This window comes from Humulus lupulus, chromosome 9 (assembly GCF_963169125.1).
Source record: "Humulus lupulus chromosome 9, drHumLupu1.1, whole genome shotgun sequence".
Taxonomy (NCBI): domain Eukaryota; kingdom Viridiplantae; phylum Streptophyta; class Magnoliopsida; order Rosales; family Cannabaceae; genus Humulus; species Humulus lupulus.
This window is the reverse complement of record NC_084801.1, coordinates 13,444,452-13,465,992: the sequence shown is the minus strand read 5'-3', so window position 1 is coordinate 13,465,992 and position 21,541 is coordinate 13,444,452. Positions and strand designations below refer to the sequence as shown.

Sequence of the window (21,541 nt, the reverse complement as noted above, 5' to 3'; positions counted from 1 at the left end):
TACATTGTGATAGCCAAGCGACATTGGCTAGAGCATACAGCGGAGTGTATAATGGGATGTCTAGACATATTAGTCTAAGACATGGATATGTAAGAGAATTGATTCAGAGAGGAGTCATCTCAATATCCTATGTGAGAACAAGTGAAAATCTGGCGGATCCTTTCACTAAGCCACTAACGAGGGATTTAGTGGCTACATCATCTCGAGGGATAGGACTTAAAATCCCTAAAGAGATTCACGATTGATGGTAACCTATCTTAACATTAGTTATTCAACTAGTGTTAGGTTCAATAGGTAACAACAAGTCAATCAAGTGAATATTAGTTGTACTCAAAACAAGTCCCATCTGAGATATTGAGTACTTGTGTGTTACCAAGTGGAGGGTTAAAACCGAAAGGTATTTTAATAGAATTCAGTATTGTAAAGACAAGTATTTTGGTAACAAAATACTGTGAGAATTCTACCTATATGGACCTAGGGGTGTTGCTGCCTCTCATGAGAATTTGGAGTATTATCAAGAACGTCCATGAATGGAAAGTGCACATGGCCATTAACGGTGCAAAGCGAGACATAGAGGTCTCAAGTGAACATCACAAAAGTATGTGTATTATCACCGATTTGTTATCATGAAAAGATGGTTCAATGCCTAGTGCAACCAAATTTTCGACAAATTTTGTGATAATTACACTATAGTAAAGTTCAAGTTGAAAAACACTTTGCTTTATGCACTGATGCAATGACTCCTATAAGAGAGAGTTCTTATTTAATCAAGTGGGGGATATGTTATATTTCAAAATATAATGATTGATTAAATAAGTGTTACAATAGACAACTATTTAATCTAGTGGGGGAATGTTATATTATTTTATAATATAATGTAATATTATATTATATTATAATATAATATAATGTTTTAGATTAAATAAATATGATAAAGAGTGTCACATATTGTAACATATAATAGAGAGTTACAATATTTAGATATATGAGATATATCCAAATAATGTAACATATTTGGTGTTACAAATTTGTAACTTCTAAATATTACCCTTTATTGTGTAAATTTATTGGTACACAATATTGAGATGAATTTCATAAAGTCATATGTGAAATGGCTGTTAGAGATATGATTTTAACCCCAATAATGTGCTTTGGGAGTTACAAAATCATTTGGGAGGGTTTGGAACAGTTTGGAAAAACAACACATTTTTAAGTGCTGAAATTGGTCGGTGGTCGCGGCCTATGGGATAGAGACTAGTGGCCCGGGCCACTAATGTCTCTGGCCACGGCTATAGGCCAAAAACTGACCAATTTTTCAGTTTTTTCAATCTTTGTTGAACGGTTAAAAAAACCTAAATAACTCCCAAATCTCATTTTTAATTCCATATTAATCCAATTAAACATTGGTAACAGCCATGGGGGTTGGTAAAATTTGAAATTCAAAGGGTGTCTCTAAACTCTATAAATAGGAGCATATAACTCACTTGTAAGACACAATATTTCCATCCATTAGAGCACTTGGCTAGAAACACCTTGAGGCTTGATAATTCCATAAAGCATTTCCAATATCTGTGAGAGATCCCTTAGTGCTTGAGTTAGGGGAAATAAGCTTTTGGACAAAGGTTTCAAACCTTGTTCAAGTTGGTGATCCCCAACACTCTTCACTTTGGTTGTGTGGGTGAGAGTTTATTGTTTTTGTTCTTGTTCTTATTTTCTTTTATTGCTTTTCCTTCTTGTTCAATTTACTTGTACTTCTGTTTAAGAGTTGTAATCCTTTTATTTCCTTTGTTCAAACACTTCTAGTTTATTTGTATCTTTTGTAATAGAGTTGTACTTTATATTTCTATTATCTTACATCTCCTTCTCCTTTTATTTGTATTTTCAGTTATAGAGTTGTAACACTCCTTTTAATCAATCATTATTTATTTGTAATATATTGCATATAGTTGTATTTTCTTACCATTTCCATTGAGGCAATCTATTTTTTTTCTAACAATGACTATCAGCCTCATCACGACCATGCCCATCTTTGAACTGTGAAGTTCCCTTATCTCGAGGAGTTCTGGTATGATCCTGCTTGGGTGGGGTCTTCTTACTGCCCGATCGGTGACTTCACGATCTCAAAGTTTCTGATCGGTGGCTCCTGGAGGGAGTTCTAGAGTTCTCCCTCTGTGTTGATGCAGTTCTAGAGCAGACTCTATTATCTGCCTGACCATCCGCCTCTAAAGCAAGTGATGCTTCGTGATGTCTCCGGTCGACTTCCTCTTGTCGTTGTCTGAGCTCTTCGCTTCTGGCCTCCATATCGCGCCTTTGCTGCTCTAACGCTGCTCTCTGCCTGGCCATCTCTTCAGCGAGAGACTCCTGCCGAGCATTGAATTGCATCATCTCCTCTTGGAAAGCGCCTATTGCTTCCTGGAGTTGTTCAACCTCTGGAGTGGTCTCCTCAAGAAAGACCCTGGGCTCAGTCTCTGGGTTCTGCGGTCTAGGACCTTCTGATCTGGCAGGCTCTTTTGACGCACCTGACTTTTTGGATGCCATATTGGTATTCTTGGGCGCCATCTTGATATGATAGTCGTGTGTTTCTTCTTTTCAGGCTCTCAATGAAAGCACCAAAATGTTGACCACGATTTCGGCCAACGACGAGTAGACGTCAAAACTACAATAAACCTTCAAGAGAAAAATACGACACTGATAATTTTATAGTGGTTCAGCCCCGACTTATTGGTAATAGCTTAATCCACTTGGAGCTGTGATATATATCCTACACTTAAGATCAGATGAACTTGAGTCAACTGAGTTTTTTAAGTGTAAGTAGAAAAATACATAGTTTCTCTCTCTAAACTCTCTCAAAAAATGCCCCAAGTAACTGTCCCAAAGTCTCAAAACTAGAGAGTTTTTCTCAGTCTGAAAAGATCTGATCCCCCTAAATGATGCCATGAGCCATTTATTTATAGGCTCATGGATCATACATCAGATATCTCCCTTTGACCGGGTCTTTGATTCTTCTAACAGACTTTAATTAATAAAATATAAATGAATTTAAATTACAATAATATAGCTATTATTCCGGAATATCTAAGATATTTCCGCGGCAGTTGAGAATGATTCAGGCTGAAACTGTTACTGAGGACATAAGAAAGCACCTTTCGTCGGCAAAGCACCCCTCTAGCACTCCTTTGGTCTAGCATAACACATCTCTGGTCTAGCAAAACACTTTACTGGTCGGGCAAAACAAATGACTGGTCGGGCAAAATAGATGACTGGTCGGCCAAAACGACTGATTGGTCGGTCAAAATGACTAACTGGTCGGCCAAACTCCTAACTGGTCAGTCAAAACGACTAACTGGTTAGCCAAACTCCTAACTGGTCAATCAAAAATCTTTACCGGTCGGACAAAAATTCTATCAAGTTGGTCAGATCACTTTATCACAACTCTCAAGAGCCAATACATTTTATTGACTATTAATGTGCCATTTACTGACCTTGCATTGCCATTTGTCACTTATGATTGCCACGTCATCGAAATGAAATTTTGGGGATAACAATCATTGATCATACATTATTTTATAAGACTCTTTTAATGACTCCTCATCTAAGTCAGAATCATCAAACTCATTGTCAGAATTCTCATTATTTTGAATAGAATTATTAAGGCATAACACATCCTTGTAATCAACTGAAGAAATAACCATACCTTTGTGAACAGAGGTTAAGGCAACACTATTTTCCTCCTCATCACTTTGTTCAGAGTCTTGATCTGTAACGCCCTGGATAGCCAATACTGTTACACTGTGTGTTTATAAAGTGCTAGACTTGCTAATCAAGTCATTTAATTAAAATTGTGTTACTGAAACTATAAAGGAACTAGGGTTAAAAATGGTTTGGTCTCAAAAGCCTCATTTTCATCAAGGAGCATCATCTGTTTACACGGGATCCCAAAAATATTAAGTTTAAAGACTGTTTACAAAAGACACAAGGTTTATACACAATATCAGGCCATATTAAGGCAAAACAGACAATTAGGTAATCCCTGTCCTGATCCACTCCTCGACCATGGCGATCGAACAACTGGCTATGTACATTTCACCTCGGAGCTCTCCATCTCAGGCTTGGTCCAATCTGCCTTTGCCTTTACCTGCACCACGTAGTACCCGTGAGCCAAGGCCCAGTAAGAAAACACAACAAGAGAGCATAAGCAATCAACAGACAAATCCATATCTCACATTGCATCACAAGTTCTTAAACATATAGTCATTCAGTATGACCAAGTATTCAACACACTAAGCATATCAATTCATATCTCATATCACTGCACAAATGATAACTAGGGCTAGCGCTCTCAGGCTGCTCCCTCCGTTATCCCACTGACTCCAGCCCGCTTAAGCCGAGCTCAGTGAATGTTAAGCTGTCTTCGGCTACCAGTGGCCAAGCCGCGCCCTATGCGCGAGTATTATGTACGACACTCTTAGGCCGCTTTTACATGTTCCATGGCGTAATACCATCATTGACACGATACAATTCTCGGGAGCACTTAGTCCCATCACAAACATATAATCGGGTGCAGTTTTCTTACCTTTCAATTCACTAGCTTTGATCCATCGACTCCTTGAGCACGATCCCCCTCGAGCCCTAGTGCTCACCTAAACACAATCATGGGCCAAAGTCATTATCAATCCTCAAGTTCAAAACCTAGCCTCGGGGCCAATCCCGAGCCCCCGGGAAGTCCTAGTTCCACCAAACAAGGTGGTGGAATCAAACCCCAAACCCTAGGTCAAAAGCCCTTGCAAATAACCCTAAAATCTCCTTCAGAAGGCAGGGTAGCGCTACAGCGCTCATGGGAGGGTGCTACAGCACTACAAACAGAAGCAATACCCCATCAACAAACTTGGCCTAGCGCTACAACGCCCAAAGGCTAGCGTTGTAGCGCTAGTCATAGACTGGCCAACACCAGTTTTTCCCCTTCTGCGATTTCCTCGAACCAACCTCAACCAAAACTCTTCCAAATCTTCCCCAACCTCAAAAACAACCTTATGACCATACTCCACTCATCCCAAGCACCCCAAATACCTAGAACCCAAGAACATGCATCCCCAAACTCAAAATCCACCATAGCCACTCCTAAACACTAAAAATCAGCAGAAACCAGCTGAACAACAAAGTTGGAGTTTAGAATTTATACCTCTGGTGGAATTTCGACCTCAAGGTGCCTTTAAACTTCCTTGGCTTGCTCCTCCTCAGCCTTAGGCCTGAATTCCCTAAAGTTCCATCCAATTCAACTTAAACACCATAGCTCAAAAACCAGAAACAGAAACTGAAGAACTCTAAAGTCTTACCTTAAGTGCTGATGAATCCTTGCTAAACCTCTGCCAGTTTCTCAATCCTAGATTAGGATGCTTGATGCTCAGCCTATCCCAGCTCTCCTCTGAGTTTTGCTTCAAAAATCCTCAGAAACTGATGGAAGAAGTATAAACCGACCTTAGAAAACTCTCTCTGATTTTTCCCTTTCTTTTCCCTTCCTTTTCCTTCTTTTTTTTTCTTTCAGACTTCTACACTTCTCTACAATTCCCACTAACATAAAACCTCAACATATCTATTCCTTACATGCCTAATGACCCTAATGCCCTCCCCTTTATTTCTAATCCTTTAGTCCACTTAAGGGCATTCTAGTCATTTTACCCAATTTCTGCTAACTCCTCAAGTGTCTCTAATATTTCCCGCTTAACTCCCGATACCTAATTAATCACCAATAACATTCCTCAATGTCAAGATAAACTCCAGTATATTCACTAAATTCCCATTTATACCCCTAAGCTCACCCCGAGCCGGGTATAAATCCCCGCCATGACTTTTCGCTACTTTGCTCACTAGGATCGTCTCGAGTCACAGATATATCCACATAATAATGTGGCCTCGACAATTATCACATATATCAAAGCAGTTATGCCCATAATGACCAAAATTACGATTATGCCCTTCTAGCCTAATCAGAGCCTATATGCATACTAATACACATAATCATGCATTTCAAATATTCAAATAATCATATAACATGCTTTAAATCATAATCATGCAACTTAATCATTAAAACCACACATAATTCCCATTATGCCCTCCAGGCACACTAATCAAGGCCCTTAAGCCTTATTAGTGAATTTGGGTCGTTACATGATCACTCCACGTGGCTGTCATGACTTTATTTTTCTTTAAGGTATTTGCACACTCAGATTGAATGTGTCCAAATCCTTCACATTCCCTACACCGAATACCCTTTTTATTAGTCTCAAAGGGTTTAGAAAAATTACCTTTTGGGTTTCTGGATATGGCCTTTTTGTTTCCCAATTTCTTTATGTATTTTTGAAATTTTTTTGTCAATAGAGCCATCTCATCATCCTCATCATCCGAACTTTCCTTCTTTTCTTTAGAAGATTTCAAGGCAATAGATTTCTCCTTGATTTCTTCTGTCTTACATTTTTATCTAATTTGTTGGTTTAGTTCAAAAGTTCGGAGTGAACCCATCAATTCTTCTACTTTTATTTTGTCCAGATCTATTGCTTCTTCAATTGCAGTTAGCTTCGTCTGAAACCTGTCAGGAAGAACTTTAACAATTTTTCGAACCAAAACATTCTCTTCAAGTTTTTCACCAAGAGCAAAATATTCGTTAGCAATATCTGACAATTTCTCATAAAATTCAGTGAGGGTTTCATTTTCATTCATTTTCAAATTTTCAAATTTTGTTGTGAGCATAACAAGCCTAGAACGCTTGACATCAGCAATTCCTTCGAATTGAGTTTGAAGGATTTGCCAAGCATCTTTAGCTGAAACACATGAAGAAATCAATTTAATGTAACCTTCACCAACACCATTAAAAATAGCATGTAATGCTTTATTATTGTAACTGGACAGTTTATCTTCAGCATCAGTCCAATCAAGTTCAGATTTTACCTTAGTTACATCTTTGCTTTCTACTGGAGGAGTCCAACCACTTAAAACAGCTCTCCAAGCCTTTTCATCTTGAGATTTGATGAAGGCTCTCATTCTAACTTTCCAATATGGATAGTTCGAATCATTGAGTAAAGGGGGGCGAGTTATGGAGCCTTCTTCTGTGAAAAAAGACATTGCAAGAACAAGAACAACAAACGAAATAAACCAAGATCACACTCAGAAAAGAGTGACCTGCTCTGATACCAATTGAAATTCTGTTTTTAGTAATTACCAAATTAATTAAACAATGTGAATGAATTAAAGTGCAGAATGGTAATTAACTGTTTATTAAGATTTCAGTTCTGTCGGGACAGAATCCAAACTTGTCACGACAGAAACTGAACACAATAAAAAGACAGTGCAGAACAATAAACAACACAACGAATTTTTACAAGGTTCAAAAACCCTTTCGGATAACTTACTCCTTGAGGCCACGCCCAGAGAATAAAACCAATTAATAAAGAATCACAAGTACAAAATATTGACTTAAACAAAACAATACTCCCTCTTGAGATTTGCCGCAACTTTGTTGTACTTCTCTTCACTAATCTGATTCTAATTGAAACACTCAACCACTTGAACTCCCTTCAATGGCCAGCGAGTGCTTGCATCCTCCCGATGCAAGGCTTGTAAAAATCCTCTCCCGAAGACTATAAAAGTTGTGTTCAAATTACAATGTGTATTCACTCATTAATGTGGTATAAACTCACCACAAAAACTAAGCTCTCATATTTCTACAAGATCACGTGAATACTATGATATTGAATACAAAGAAGAAACTCTCACAAATATTACAATACACTCACAAATTATGCATCTAAGAGTTCACTTTTTCTCAATGCCTTTAGAGCCCTATTTATAGAGTCATTTTTCGTGCTCATAAAGGCTGAGAAAGAATCTCCTAATAAAGGCAAGAATAATTGAAGATATTCTTTATTGATGAAGAAATGCATTTTTTAGAAGATGCTGATCCGATAGATACGATTTTGGTGGGGACAGCTCAAACCTGTGTCGGATCAAAAAGCTCAAGATAGAAATAACAATTAATGACAGCAAAGATTTAGTTTCCTGATTTTTATAAACTTGAGCTACACGAAAATATATAAACAAATATTCCAGAAATGACTTTGAGTAAGTATTGAATATTTGCAAGATATTACTTCCCTTTATAAACAAATTGTGATAAAATACAATTAAATAAGGAATGTAAATATTCCACAAATCACAAGAAAGGGAAAGTTAATTCCGAAAAGCATAAAAGGGAAACAAAAATTGATCTTTTAATAAAAAATATATATTCCTATAAAATATGTCAATTTTAGGATTTACAATACAAATCCATACAAGAACAAACATAACAATCTAAGTAAGAACATAACAACAACAGAAACATCATACAAGAGTACACATTTTCAACAAACAGAGCAAAAGAAAACAAAGGAGCTTTAAAAGAAGAAAAATGAAAGCCCTCTATGACATTTTGATAGAACAGAAAAAATTACAAACCACAAACCCTAATCTCAAACAAAATTAGAAATAGATTCATATACCTTAAGAGTAGAAAAGATCCAACTCTATGAATAGTTACACAATTTCTTCATAGATCCAACCTTTTACAATGTATATCGATAATTTGAGAGAAAGAGATTGAGAAAAAAAAAACATATGAGGGAGAGACCATGAAAAAAAAATAAGAGGAAATGAAATAGTAGTCTACCTGTAGAAAGCTTGGAGAGAGCTTCGAAGCCATTGGTGCTTGAGAAGAGTCGGCTCTTGTGTGACTACGAGAAGAAGAAAGAGAGAAAAAATAAAAGTAGGTTTTTAAAAAAATTTAAAAGTGAGAAAATCTTGTATTCAATTAAAATTTTAAAAAATAAAAAATGAAATTAACTTACAGAACAAGTTTTTACCATTTGTTTCCAAAAATTTAATTATTTATTTAAGTGTTATCCCAGCGGCAATGTTTTTACATTTTTAGTATTTGATTATTTTTAATATTTAACAAAGAATATTGACTTTCCATAGTTCTAAGTTTAAACTAGCAGTTTTTTTTTTTTTATTTCGTTAGGAAATATTACTCATATAAATAAATAAATAAAATAAATGTACTTAATAATGATTTTTTTTTTCTCAAAAGAAAAAAGTAAATTTTTTTGAACAACAAAAGAGAAGTGTAATTAAATATAAAAAAATAATGAAAAAATAGTGTAAAAAGGTGTCATTCATTCATTCATGGCGGAGCTTCGGCGTCGTCATTAGATATAGACAACGTTTCACATAATTTACAGTTCTGATCAAAGTCGGCTACGTCCCCTTCTTCTTCTTCTTCTCCCCATTTGACCGCTCCAAAATCTAGACTTTCTCCATTCGCGAAGCAAAACATGTTATTTTCAAGGGGATTTCGTAGGATTCCGAGAACCAGCTTCAATGGGATTTCCCGTTGGTTCATCTCGCACCAACCCGGGTACTCACAGACCACTACTCATTGTTCTAGAGATTTGACCCAGAAGGTTATTATTACTGCTAATGAATAGATTCATTCTTTTAACTAAGGGGTTTAATCAAGGTTTTTGTTTTGACGGCTTTCGTTTTGGTTCTGGATTAGTAGATTTTTGACGGTTTGGGAGAAAGTCATTACTGGGGTTTTTCTGGCTCCAGATACCGAATTCATCACCAGAGTAGCTCCTTAGTTGAGGTAGAGTATTGGGTTTGTTTCCTTTTGATTTTCTTTTGGTTTGATTCCTGTTTGAGTTACTCCATTCAGATGTTGAACATTTGATTTTTCAGGATCAATTAGACCCTTTTTCGCTTGTTGCGGATGAACTCTCACTTGTTGCTAATAGGTTGCGCGATATGGTAGTTGCTGAGGTATATGTTTGCTCAGAACTTTGAAGGAATAGTTTATGTTTCTCCTATTCATTAGGATCAAGTTTTGGTCTTTTATACATTATGACCAGATTCAGACAAAGGGTTGTTCTGATTCCGCTTCTTTCAGGTGCCCAAGCTTGCCTCGGCTGCTGAGTACTTCTTTAAAATGGGAGTGGAGGGAAAGAGATTTCGTCCAACGGTAAACAGTACATCCCACTGAATATCTTAATAGTTTCATATAAAATTGTTAAAGTTGTTCTTGAATTATGTTTGTCAGTAAAAAAAAGGAGATTGCTATTAAGATTTTGTTTAGTTTCTATGATCCATCTCTGCATCCAAGATTTTGGGAACCGATACTGTAAAAGATGATGCCACTGTGTCTGTGTGCACATGTGTGGCTTGTAGAAGTAGTTTGTTTGTTCTTCTTAATTAATACTGCTTTCGTGGAGTTAAATCTAACATGTCATTGAAACCTTTATTTGGGGTCAAATCCTTCAATTTCAAAATGTTCATTCCTTTTCCTTTTGCCTCTACAGTGAATTTCTTAGAACTGTTGATTATCATTTGTTATCTTTCTAAAAAAAAGTAAAGAAATATATATTTATATGCATAACTATTTTAGGAACTATGTAATACTTTAGCAGTAATTTGAAAGTTATGAATTTAGGTTTATTTATTGCTCCATTTTTTTTTTGCCAGTATTGAATTTACATCCCATTACAGAGTCAGGGAACCATTAATCAGTGCTGCGTGATTCACCATGAGTGCTGCATATTTTTTCTGTATGCAGGTATTATTGTTAATGGCAACGGCATTAAATGTTAATGTTCCTGATCCTTCTAAAGCGTTAGGAGATACTTCAACACCAGAGTTACGTACCAGGCAACAATCTGTTGCAGAAATAACAGAGATGATCCATGTAAGCCCTTAAGTATTTTGTAAATCATTTATGAAATATGTTAAAAGAAAAATCTGCTATTTGAAGCCGAAGAATTACGAATGTTCATCAGTAGTTACTTGAACATGTCAAGGTGATTGTTGATTAATCTGATAATCCTTTATTTGAACATTATTGTTCTGTGACTTAAGAAGGGTTGCATAATCAAATGGTTCAAAGAATGCTTCAAATAACACCATACGATGGGTCCCATGATCGATATGCAATTTTGCAGCTCTCTTATTATCTTTGCACTTTTGACTAGTGCAAACACATACATATAAGGCTTGAATATGTAGTTAAAGAATGAGTGTGTATAATTTTTTTCATCGCACATGGGTTACACTTTTGACCCTGGTGAATGATAATCAAAAGATATGTATTGGAAAGCTTTTCTTATGAGACTGGTTAAGAATCATGAATTGCTCTTTACATTGGTTTGGTTACTGTGAAGGCTGAAGTGTTCATCTTGTTGGCTTTCCAATTTTTCATTTGAAAGCTTGATCATGTTTTTCTTTTAACAAAAATCTTTTTTATTAACTTTGTCAATATAACTATGTTGCCTTAGGTGGCAAGCCTACTACATGATGATGTCTTAGATGATGCAGAAACTAGACGAGGTGTTGGTTCATTGAACTGTATAATGGGAAACAAGGTACATATGTCATTGTTTTTTATTCATTGAGTTCCCTTCCTTTTTTTATTCTTGTATATATATATATATATATATTTTATTAATTTGTAATATTAAGAAACGAAAATTGTATTAGAAAAGGGAAAGAAATACAAAAGAAAAACAAGAGATGATAAGGAATCAACTACAAGAGAAGATGATATGGGATCATCTTAGCTTAACACACAAAGTTTCACGAGATTTTTCCTTCCCTAATGAAAGGGTGTATGCTTTGCATGGTAACTATGTTGGCATAATGGGTGTTGGACAGCCTGAGAAGGAGGAGAAATCTATCTTTTAGACTATTATTTCCCACTCAAGGATCCTTCAAAAACCTAATTTTGTCTCCAATGCCCCATTTGTAGGAAATGAGGTTATGAAAATAAGTGTAAAGAAAAGAGATAAACTTTTATAGGTGGCTCGAAGTAAAGAGGAGATAAACTTCTATAGGTGGCTCGAAGTCCGGTACTTGCATCCCAACTTAGAATGACCTCCATACTTGCTTTTAATTATTTATGCCAAATAGAGATCGATCCTTGAGGAAATCTTCAGCAAAAGCCTTATGGCTGATGTAGATATTCCCAATGCATAGACCTCCCTCCCTAATTTGCAAACAATTTCCCATCTAACCAGGTGATGATCACCTCCAAACTCATCCCTTCCCATAGAAAGTTTCCATCTCCTCTGCCATCCTTTTAGGAATTCAGGGCACAGGCAAGATATAAGTTGGGAGTGCGTACAAAACAAATTGAATTAATGTTGGTCTCCATCCTCCTGAAACATAGGCCTTCTCTCATTCATCCAATTTCTTGCTTATCTTCAATGAATTTTTTTGCTCGCTAAGAAACCAGAATATTATAACCGAGTAATAATAAAAAGGTACTGAAACTAGGGTACAAACTAGATGTCCCCTTAGAGATCACAACAAAGAAACTCATTCTTAGCAAATCTGTAGATGTGGACAATGCTTTGTGTGAGGCTTGTATTTTAGAGGACTAAAAACCGTGGAGCGATTATATTGACATTTTGATAAATTACTCTTTAGGCTTGCATTGAAAGAATCTTTTGTATAGTTGTGATCGTTTCTGCTTATAGATGCTTGCTAATTTGTTTTGTGTAATTAAATTTTAGATTAACTACCTTAATGTTTACGAGCCACGCTTGATGTTTGATCAGTTTTTTTGTTTCTTTGCCCATTCATGAGGCAAGAGCAAGGAAGAAAATATCGATGTCAATGGAAATATCGGTACTATAATAATCCTATGAGGTTCAAAATTATTAATCATATGATTTTGATCTAGACAATATTGATACCACGATATAGATTTCGAGTATATTTGCATATAATTTTAACATGCCATTAATATGTTTGGATATCTCTTCCCATTGTTTCTCCATAAATGGGAAATTGTGAGTTCCCCCAATTATTTGTACCAACTTGATATGAAAATTGGGTAGAGGGATAATTAATATGATCAGAAAGTAAATCTAACTAATAAAACTAGCCATTATATACTCTAAATTAAAGTTTAGTTTCACATATAATTAGTTCATAATATAATTGATTAATATGCTACATGTACAAAATTAATAATAATAATATTTATATATTATATAATTTAATAAACATACCAACTAGAGTCGGTTGATGAAGACTTGAGCTTAATATTTCTTACTGAAAGATATAAGAAAAATACAAAAGAGAGCAATACAATATATGAACGTTGCTATCGGTATATATATATATTTATAGATATATATATTTTTTTGGTAACCGAGGGTATAAGGGCCCCACCTCCACTAATCCCTTGAGGTCCTGGCGCTAACCCCAAGTGGCACATTGGCCCCAAGGGGTATTTTTTTCGACCGGAGACTGCCCCAGTGGCCCCAAGAAGGTTTTTAGTCGCTCGTGGGGAATCGAACCTGGGATGGGTAAGATCCTCAAGTTCGCCCTTACTACTTGAGCTACCTCTTGGGGTTTATATATATGAAGACAGAAAGAAATTTAAAAAAATCTTTGATAGATTGCCAAGTGCATCCATGTGATGCACTTTCTTTTTATTTTTATTAATTTTTTTTATATATAATAAAGCCTATCTACCAATAAACGTGAAATACCTTAAAAAAAAAAGTGATATGCCCAAATTTTTTGATGTGGTTGATATTAATACAGATATATCTCGATAATATCGAGATATCTGTGTAATAATGAAACTAATCCTTTTGCATATAATCGATATTGTATAGAATATCGAAATTCACTGAAATAGAAAACTGTCCAGATTTTTTTTTTGGGCTGCAAAGAAATCGCTACCACCAATTTTCTGATATATCTCAGAAAAATTGACCGATTTTTTCTTCCTTGGGCAAGTGGCAGGGCTGATCGAGGTTTTTCTATTAATGAGACCCAAATTTTATCTATCATTTACAGTATGTTTGGTAGAGTTGAAAGATAGGAGGATGGAGAGGTATGGAGGGAAAGAAGTGGGGGAGAGAAACATTCCTTTGTTTGGTTGGAACCAAGGAAGAAAAAATTGAAAAATCGGAGTCTAGAAAAATGGTGGTAGCTATTTTTTTTTGCAGTCCAGAAAAAAAATATGGACAGTTTTCGGAGAAATATCGGTGAATTTCGATATTCTATACAATATCGATTATATGCAGAAGGATTGATTTCATCATTATCACAGAAATATCTGTATTAGTATCAGCCAAAGCAAAATTGTTTATTGGTAGATAGGCTTTATTATATATATAATTTTTTTTAATAAAATAAAAGGAAAGTGCATCGTTGGGATGCACTTGGCAATCTGTCAAAGATTTTTTTTTTAAATTTCTTTCTTTCGTTGAATCAAATATGTGTGCCTTCATGTATATATTTTGATAGCCAAGTTCATATATTGTGTTGCTCTCTTTTGTATTTTTCTTATATCTTTCAATGAGAAATATTAAGCTCAAGTCCTCATCCGAGTCTAGTTGGTATGTTTATTAAATTATATAATATTATTTACTATAAACTAATTATATGTAAAACCAAACTTTAATTTAGAGTATATAATGGCTAGTTTTATTAGTAAGATTTACTTCGGGTCATATTGATTATTCCTCTACCTAATTTTCATATACAAATAATTGGGTAAACTCACAATTTCTCATTTATGGAAAAACAATGGGAAGAGATCATCAAACATATTCATGGCATGTTCAAAATTATATGCAAATATACTCGAACTCTATGTCTTGGTATCAATATTGTCTAAATCAAAATCATATGATTAATAGTTTTGAACTTCATAGGAGTTCATTTTGGTAATTGATGTTTTCTTATTGAGTATAAATGTCAAATATTATCATATATGATAATGTAAATCAAGATGATGTTATTAGATATAATTAAGACTTACTTATTCTTATATTGTTATGATTATTCAATTTTATTGGCTTTCTACAAATTTTATATTTTTAGATAAATATATGTGATATCCATGAATTTCCCTCGATATTGAAAATATCTCCAATATTTTCATAAAATTATAGTACCAACATTTTATTCCTTGGTTGGAGCTTGGAAAGAAAGGAAATTTGGAGTGATTGTAAATCACTTAGGGCCCACATTTTGTTCATTTACTTGGTGGACGGATTGTAAAGAGTGGAAAAAAATTGGTGGAAAATATCACAATTTCCCTCCAAAACATATATATATATATTCATATTTATAATATTTTCTTGGTTGTTATATAAAACAAGTAATATATATTGCATAAAGTAGATAATCATCTTGAAGAAAATGGTGGGACTCTCCTTAGGTAATTTTTTTATATATATATTTTTTTCCATCTCTTTTTCATGTTTTATCTATGGTTTTTTTTTTTAAATCAATTCTAACTGTTTACATTTTTTTTCTACTTTATCTTTTTATGCTTTATTAATGGGTTTTTTTTTATAGATTCTTTACATTATTTTTCCTGTTTTTCTTTAAATATTAATGTCTTTTTTCATGATTTCATCATATATAATTAAATTTAAATATAATAAATAAATAAAATTCAAAAGATATTTTTAAATATTGTATATATATATTTATAATATAGTTTTTATCTTATAATTAAATTAACAAATTAGAGCAAAATTAAAAAAAATGAAAATATATTGATATACTTCTTGCACACATTTTTTTATCTCTCTTGTTATCATATATTATTTTGTTTTATTTATTTATAGCTAATATAAAAATATATTGATATTAACAAAGTTATTTATGTTGTTGTTTTACTTTGTATTTTAGAACGGAAAAATACATTGTTTTTGACAAAGACCTTTTTTTTTTTATAACTTTAACATTACTATTATTCCTATCAAGGTGGAATACAAATTTAACATACTGAAATAAGATTTTTTTTTTTTTGCATTTATGCATAACAAATTAAATTAAAAAAATATAATAAATTGTAATTTTGTTAGTAGAATCATTTTCATCATTCCAATACCAAATAAAAGGATGGAAAATTATCTTCTTTCCTAGGAGTACTATTTTCTCTCCACTCCTCTACTCTCTTTATCCTTCTTGCCCTATCCACGCTTCCTCATCTCCATCCTTCATGCCAAACATAACCTTAGTGTCAGAGTCAGACCATTCCATAGTCGATGTGTTGTTGTTAGTTTTAATTATTTTTCACTGTAAGTAGGTTAGTTAGAGTTTAAATATATAGGAGACGAGTGTGTATGGGTGTCCTCTGTAGCTTAATGTTTTAGTTGCTCCTTCTTGTCCTTTTATAATACAGGTATCAGTATTGGCAGGAGATTTTTTGCTTTCTCGAGCTTGTGTTGCACTTGCGGCTTTAAAAAATACTGAGGTATGTCTATACCTTCTGCAAGTATTATGGTGTGGTGATATTGAACAGTGATTCAGAAGTGCATTAATTTTTCATGAATCATGATTGTTTAGACAATCTTAATGTTATCTGTCTTTACTCTGTAGGTAGTAGCATTACTAGCCACAGTTCTAGAACAGCTTGTGACAGGTGAAACCATGCAAATGACATGTACATCTGAACAACGTTGTAGGTACAAAGTTTCCGTGCTTTTGTTTATTATTTCTTGCTCTCGGCTTCATATGCTTGAACCTAGAAAAACTATTTGCTGTTCTCCTCCTCTTACTTGCCAAGGCCAACATTTATTGAGCAATATGAAATAAAAATAGAATTAGGATATGCTCAACATGAGTTGGAAATGTTCTTTCTAGTCAAGCAAAAGTGGAATAACGTGCTTGTGCTGAAAGCAACTAAAGAAAATTGATAACTGAATCTGGCTTTGAAGGGTTAAGTATGTCAGGTACTTTTAGCCATTTTTTTGTAAATAGCTTGCTTCCGAGGGACAATGACTGCATTGTTCCTCTGAGTTTTTTCTTTTCATATGGCTACATAAATCAGTATTGGGCTATGAGGTCAAAGTAATTCAAGTCAATGCTAGTGCAGTGATGTAGAACAAAGTAGAAACAAAGAGAGAAGAGAGAGAAAGAAGAAGAATTTGGGGAGGATTGGAGAGAGAATGAGGAGATTCTTAGAGAGGAAAACTGATGTTTTTAATTCTTTTCATGTCTCTTTAAGACTTAAAATGAGGAATAAGAATAGGATTATCGAAGAGGGGAAAACTCAAATAGTTAGATATGTAATTTGCTCCCATAAGATTTGATGTTCGAGTCCCTTCTTGAGTTTGTAAGCCTCACTTGAACCTATTTCGAATACCACACCAACTTCCTCAAATACAAGGGAGTGGGCTCTACTCTCAGCCCGAAAAATAATAATAACACAACTATAATTTTTTAATATAACAAATGCATAAACCAACTAAGAAAATAAATAAGAAATCTTAATTTTAAATGTGAATCTAATTCTATGAATTTAAGACACTTATTACTCACAATCAAACAAAACTTAATAATCCTAATTAAAATCTATTTAGAATGATAGTCTACAATGTTTAGTACTATTCTGCATCAGTTAGACGATGAAAAATATAATAATTATCCAAGAGGGGTAGCTCAAATGTTCAGGCACGTGGTTTGCTCTTACAAAGTCTGGTTCGAGTACCCCCAATTGTAGTGTAAGGCAGGGAGCCTAGTTTCAAAATATATATAATAATTATAATTGGGACTGAATAGAAACCAAAGGAAGTATCAAAATGGAATAGAATTGATTTCCACCTATGGATTTACTAAAGCTAGGAATTGGAATCAGAATATTCCCAAGTGTTAAATATTTTAATATATATGTATACGTATTTAGCATTCTCATATTTTGAACTTTTATTTTAGACTAGGGTTATGATTAAGCAAATACCACAACAGGAAGAGTATTAATCCTTTCTGATTTTCTAGTCGTGAATCAGTAGACATGCTGTGCCATATATATTATCAACACTTGTAGATCGATGACCATGTCCTTTTTTACTCTATATATAAAATGGCTCCTTGATCCCCCTATTGAGTTCCAGTTTGCCTCTATGTTCCAGTGTTACTCCTGAAAGGCATTGAAAAAACTGTGAAGTTACACATGTTAAGTTGAAACTGGTATAGTTCACAAAGTTCTCATATTTTTCTTTGTTTACTGAATTACATATGATGAAACTATGTGGATTCATGTAGTTTTAGCTGAAGCCGCTATCATTTTTTTTACTAGCATGTCTTGAATCTTGTCTTTATGCTGGACAGTCAAGTAAAAGCTGGTGAAACAGCTGCTTATGTAACAACCAGTTCAGCTTATTCTATATTTTACAATTTTGATTACACATACCGAGTGAAGACTATCATACTTAACAAATTAATCACCTTGTTTTAAAATCACTTATGTTTAATTTCGAAGAAAAAAAAACGAGCCATTAAATATATTGAAAGTGATTTAGAAAAGGTTTTGACCATCAAAATCAATTCTTTATTCTCTACTTAGTAACTAAGACAGCTCTTGGCATGATGTTTTTCATTTTAATAATTAATACATGTAATATAATTTCATTCTTACGCCAAATTTTCTTCTTCTTGCAGTATGGAATATTATATGCAAAAGACATATTACAAAACTGCATCATTAATTTCAAACAGTTGCAAGTCAGTTGCAGTCATTGCCGGACAAACGACAGAAGTTGCAATGCTAGCGTTTGAGTACGGCAAAAATTTGGTCCGTGAAGTGTTGGAATTCTTTTTATTCTAATGTGGAACTGTTTTATGATGTTTTTTCTTAATGCACTTTCGTCTTCTCTGATGGGTGGCTGGCTTATCAGTGGGTGTTTGAGATGTTCATTGTTCATGTCCGTTAAATGAGTAACTACTGAGAAATTAGTGATAAGAAAACAACTTTGAAACTTTACTTATTTTCCAGTAACTCTATCTAAAAGTCATTTTAGTCTGCTTGACTGAATGGTTGACGTAAAATTTGTCAAGTAATTTGAGACTATGCCAAACAAAATAAAGTTAACTGTTTTGGTAATATTAGGTTATGGTTTAAGAAAACAGTTCTTCTCAATGGTCAATGATATGATCATATGATAGAGGATCAGTTTCAATAAATCAAATCTATTGTATCCTTGTTTCATTGACATTTGTCTCCCACTATTCCCACAATGATCAGTTCCTGCCAATCTACTTCAAATATCCTTTTAACAGTTAAATTTTCAGCACCACTTATTTGTAGCATTATTACCACAAACCATGTTTTTTAGAAGCCAAAGCGTGTGATATTTGAAATATAATGCTGTAGAGTAAAGAGATCTTTGTGGTTGTTCCCCTTCATTGTCATTAGCAATGTTTTCATCATATTGGCACACATTTATAAAATATTATTCAGTATCGTACTGGTGTAAATCTTTTAATTTTTCTTACAGGGGCTGGCCTATCAATTAATAGACGATGTTCTTGATTTCACTGGCACATCAGCTTCCCTCGGAAAGGGCTCACTATCTGATATCCGTCATGTAAGTAATCTTTTAATGTGATATATTTTTGTTTGATCGTATGATTATTATTGAGTTTTGGAAAGAAAAAAAAATTACGAAAGCATGTTGAATAATCAACCATGATGGAAAAGCTGGTTATTCATAATTTGTTATTTTTAAGAATTTGGTATGCATCTATTATGAAAGATATGCTTCCATGAAAAGAGATATATCCCTAGTTATTATTTCACATTCAACCATCCCTCGCCGTTGCCAAGTTCTAAAACGAACAGTTCCCATGCAGGTCATAAGTGTAGTAATTATTAATTCTGAAGTAGAAAATATTGCTATGGCAATTAGAAAACTCCCAATCCCCAAATCTCGCTGTCCAAAACATGATTTTTTCGTTTCTTATCTATTTGTCACTATTTTCTAGTGAAGGCACTGAGAACACAAACAGCCTCTCATGCCAATCTTGCTTAAGAAATGTAATAAACTAGTGGTAGCAATCATCTTTGCTTCATTTAATATGTCCTGGTATGCCATAATGGATCATCATTATATGTTAACTTTAAGGAGGTTAGTTTGTTGTGGTTATCTCTGATTTCAGATCATCTTTGCCGACTTTTTAGATTTCTTTCCAAAAATAGTCTACCTACTTGTAGTAGTATCATATTAGATGAGTTAATATGCATGAAATTATATGTAAACTTGGCTTTCTGTTTATTTTTCCCCATGTTGTTTGTAACTCTATCAAAATTTTGTAGGGCATTGTTACGGCTCCATTATTGTACGCCATGGAGGAGTTTCCTCAGTTGCGGGCAGTGGTTGAGCAGGGCTTTGACAACCCCACAAATGTTGATATTGTAAGTATTTCAAATCTGAGTAGTTGTACGCATAATTTGTAATGCTTGTTCATGTTGTACTTTCAGCTACGGAGGCAACTTGGTAAAGATTATGTGGCATGTCGGAGTGTAAATTTTAGGTGTAAAATTGTGTCCTTACCATAAGTGAACAATGATTTGACATGTATTTCTAAAACTAAATACCTTCTGAAAACACAGGCGCTTGACTACCTTGGAAAGAGTCGCGGGATACAAAAGGCGAGGGAACTTGCAATAAAGCATGCAAACCTCGCTGCTGAGGCGATCGAGTCTCTGCCAGAGAGCGACGATGAAGATGTAAAAAGGTCGAGGCGAGCTCTAGTAGATCTCACCCAAAGAGTCATTACAAGAACCAAGTGACAGGAGAAAAAGATAAGTTCACACACCATAGGAACATACTGTATGTTGAATTCATTTCAATTTTTCTTATAATTGTACCAGTTAGGCGAGAGGGACAATTACCCTCTCTCATTTTCGGTAAACATTTTTTCTTTCTTACGTTCCATAATCTTTTATTTTTATTTTTTTTGGTTTCCATCGCTTTCTCACGCTCATGTATATTTTAAGTACCGCAGAGTAGGGAAGAACACTAGTTAATGCTTTCATGATTCGAAAGAACTATGCAGTCACTCTAATCTTCTGGGACTTGCATGTTGATTTCGTCTATGCTTTGATGTATAATGGTAAATAAAGTTGTTAGAATCACTGGAACTTTTAGTAGAGGGCCAAAAAAAAGTACTCTTGTCAGTTTTTCTACTATATTCTTCAAAATACATTATTAAATTAAAAAATTTCAACATTGTACAAGTTTCTTCATATTTATTTTTACACCATGTCAATATTTTATTTTTTTATTTATTTTAAATATTTTATCTTATTATCAATAATATTCATATATTTTTAAATATAGATATTAATGGCACAAATACTAAGTTTATGTTTCTGTTGTATTTAAATACTTAATTTATTGAATATTTTTTTTTTGTTGTTAAAAGGTAATTACTAAACTTTTTAATTGAGAAAATTGGTGGTATAACTATATAAGTTTATGTAATGTTGTACTTAAATACTTAATTTTTAATATTGGTGCATAATATTTTAGGTGTTAATTTTGTATCAATTAAATTTAGGATTTAAATATTTTTAAAATAATTTTTTTATTATTTATGCTACAAAAATAAAAAATTAGGCATTAAAGTGCAACTATTACATAAATTTAGATATTTATGTCATTAATATCTCTATTTAAAATGTTTGTTATTTGCCACTTAACAT

General features: G+C 33.8%; 1 protein-coding gene across 1 annotated transcript; it reads left to right on the top strand.

Annotated features, from left to right (window-relative positions):
- The first annotated feature begins 9,194 nt into the window (after nucleotides 1-9,194).
- Nucleotides 9,195-20,986, top strand: LOC133800523 (solanesyl diphosphate synthase 3, chloroplastic/mitochondrial). Its single transcript, XM_062238515.1, has 12 exons — nucleotides 9,195-9,491; nucleotides 9,590-9,676; nucleotides 9,769-9,849; nucleotides 9,977-10,048; nucleotides 10,640-10,768; nucleotides 11,355-11,441; nucleotides 16,238-16,309; nucleotides 16,435-16,520; nucleotides 18,496-18,628; nucleotides 19,332-19,421; nucleotides 20,150-20,248; nucleotides 20,447-20,986. Exons 1-12 carry the CDS (start codon nucleotides 9,363-9,365, stop codon nucleotides 20,624-20,626), a joined length of 1,245 nt encoding a protein of 414 aa, XP_062094499.1. The 5' UTR covers nucleotides 9,195-9,362; the 3' UTR covers nucleotides 20,627-20,986.
- Nucleotides 20,987-21,541: the final 555 nt, after the last annotated feature.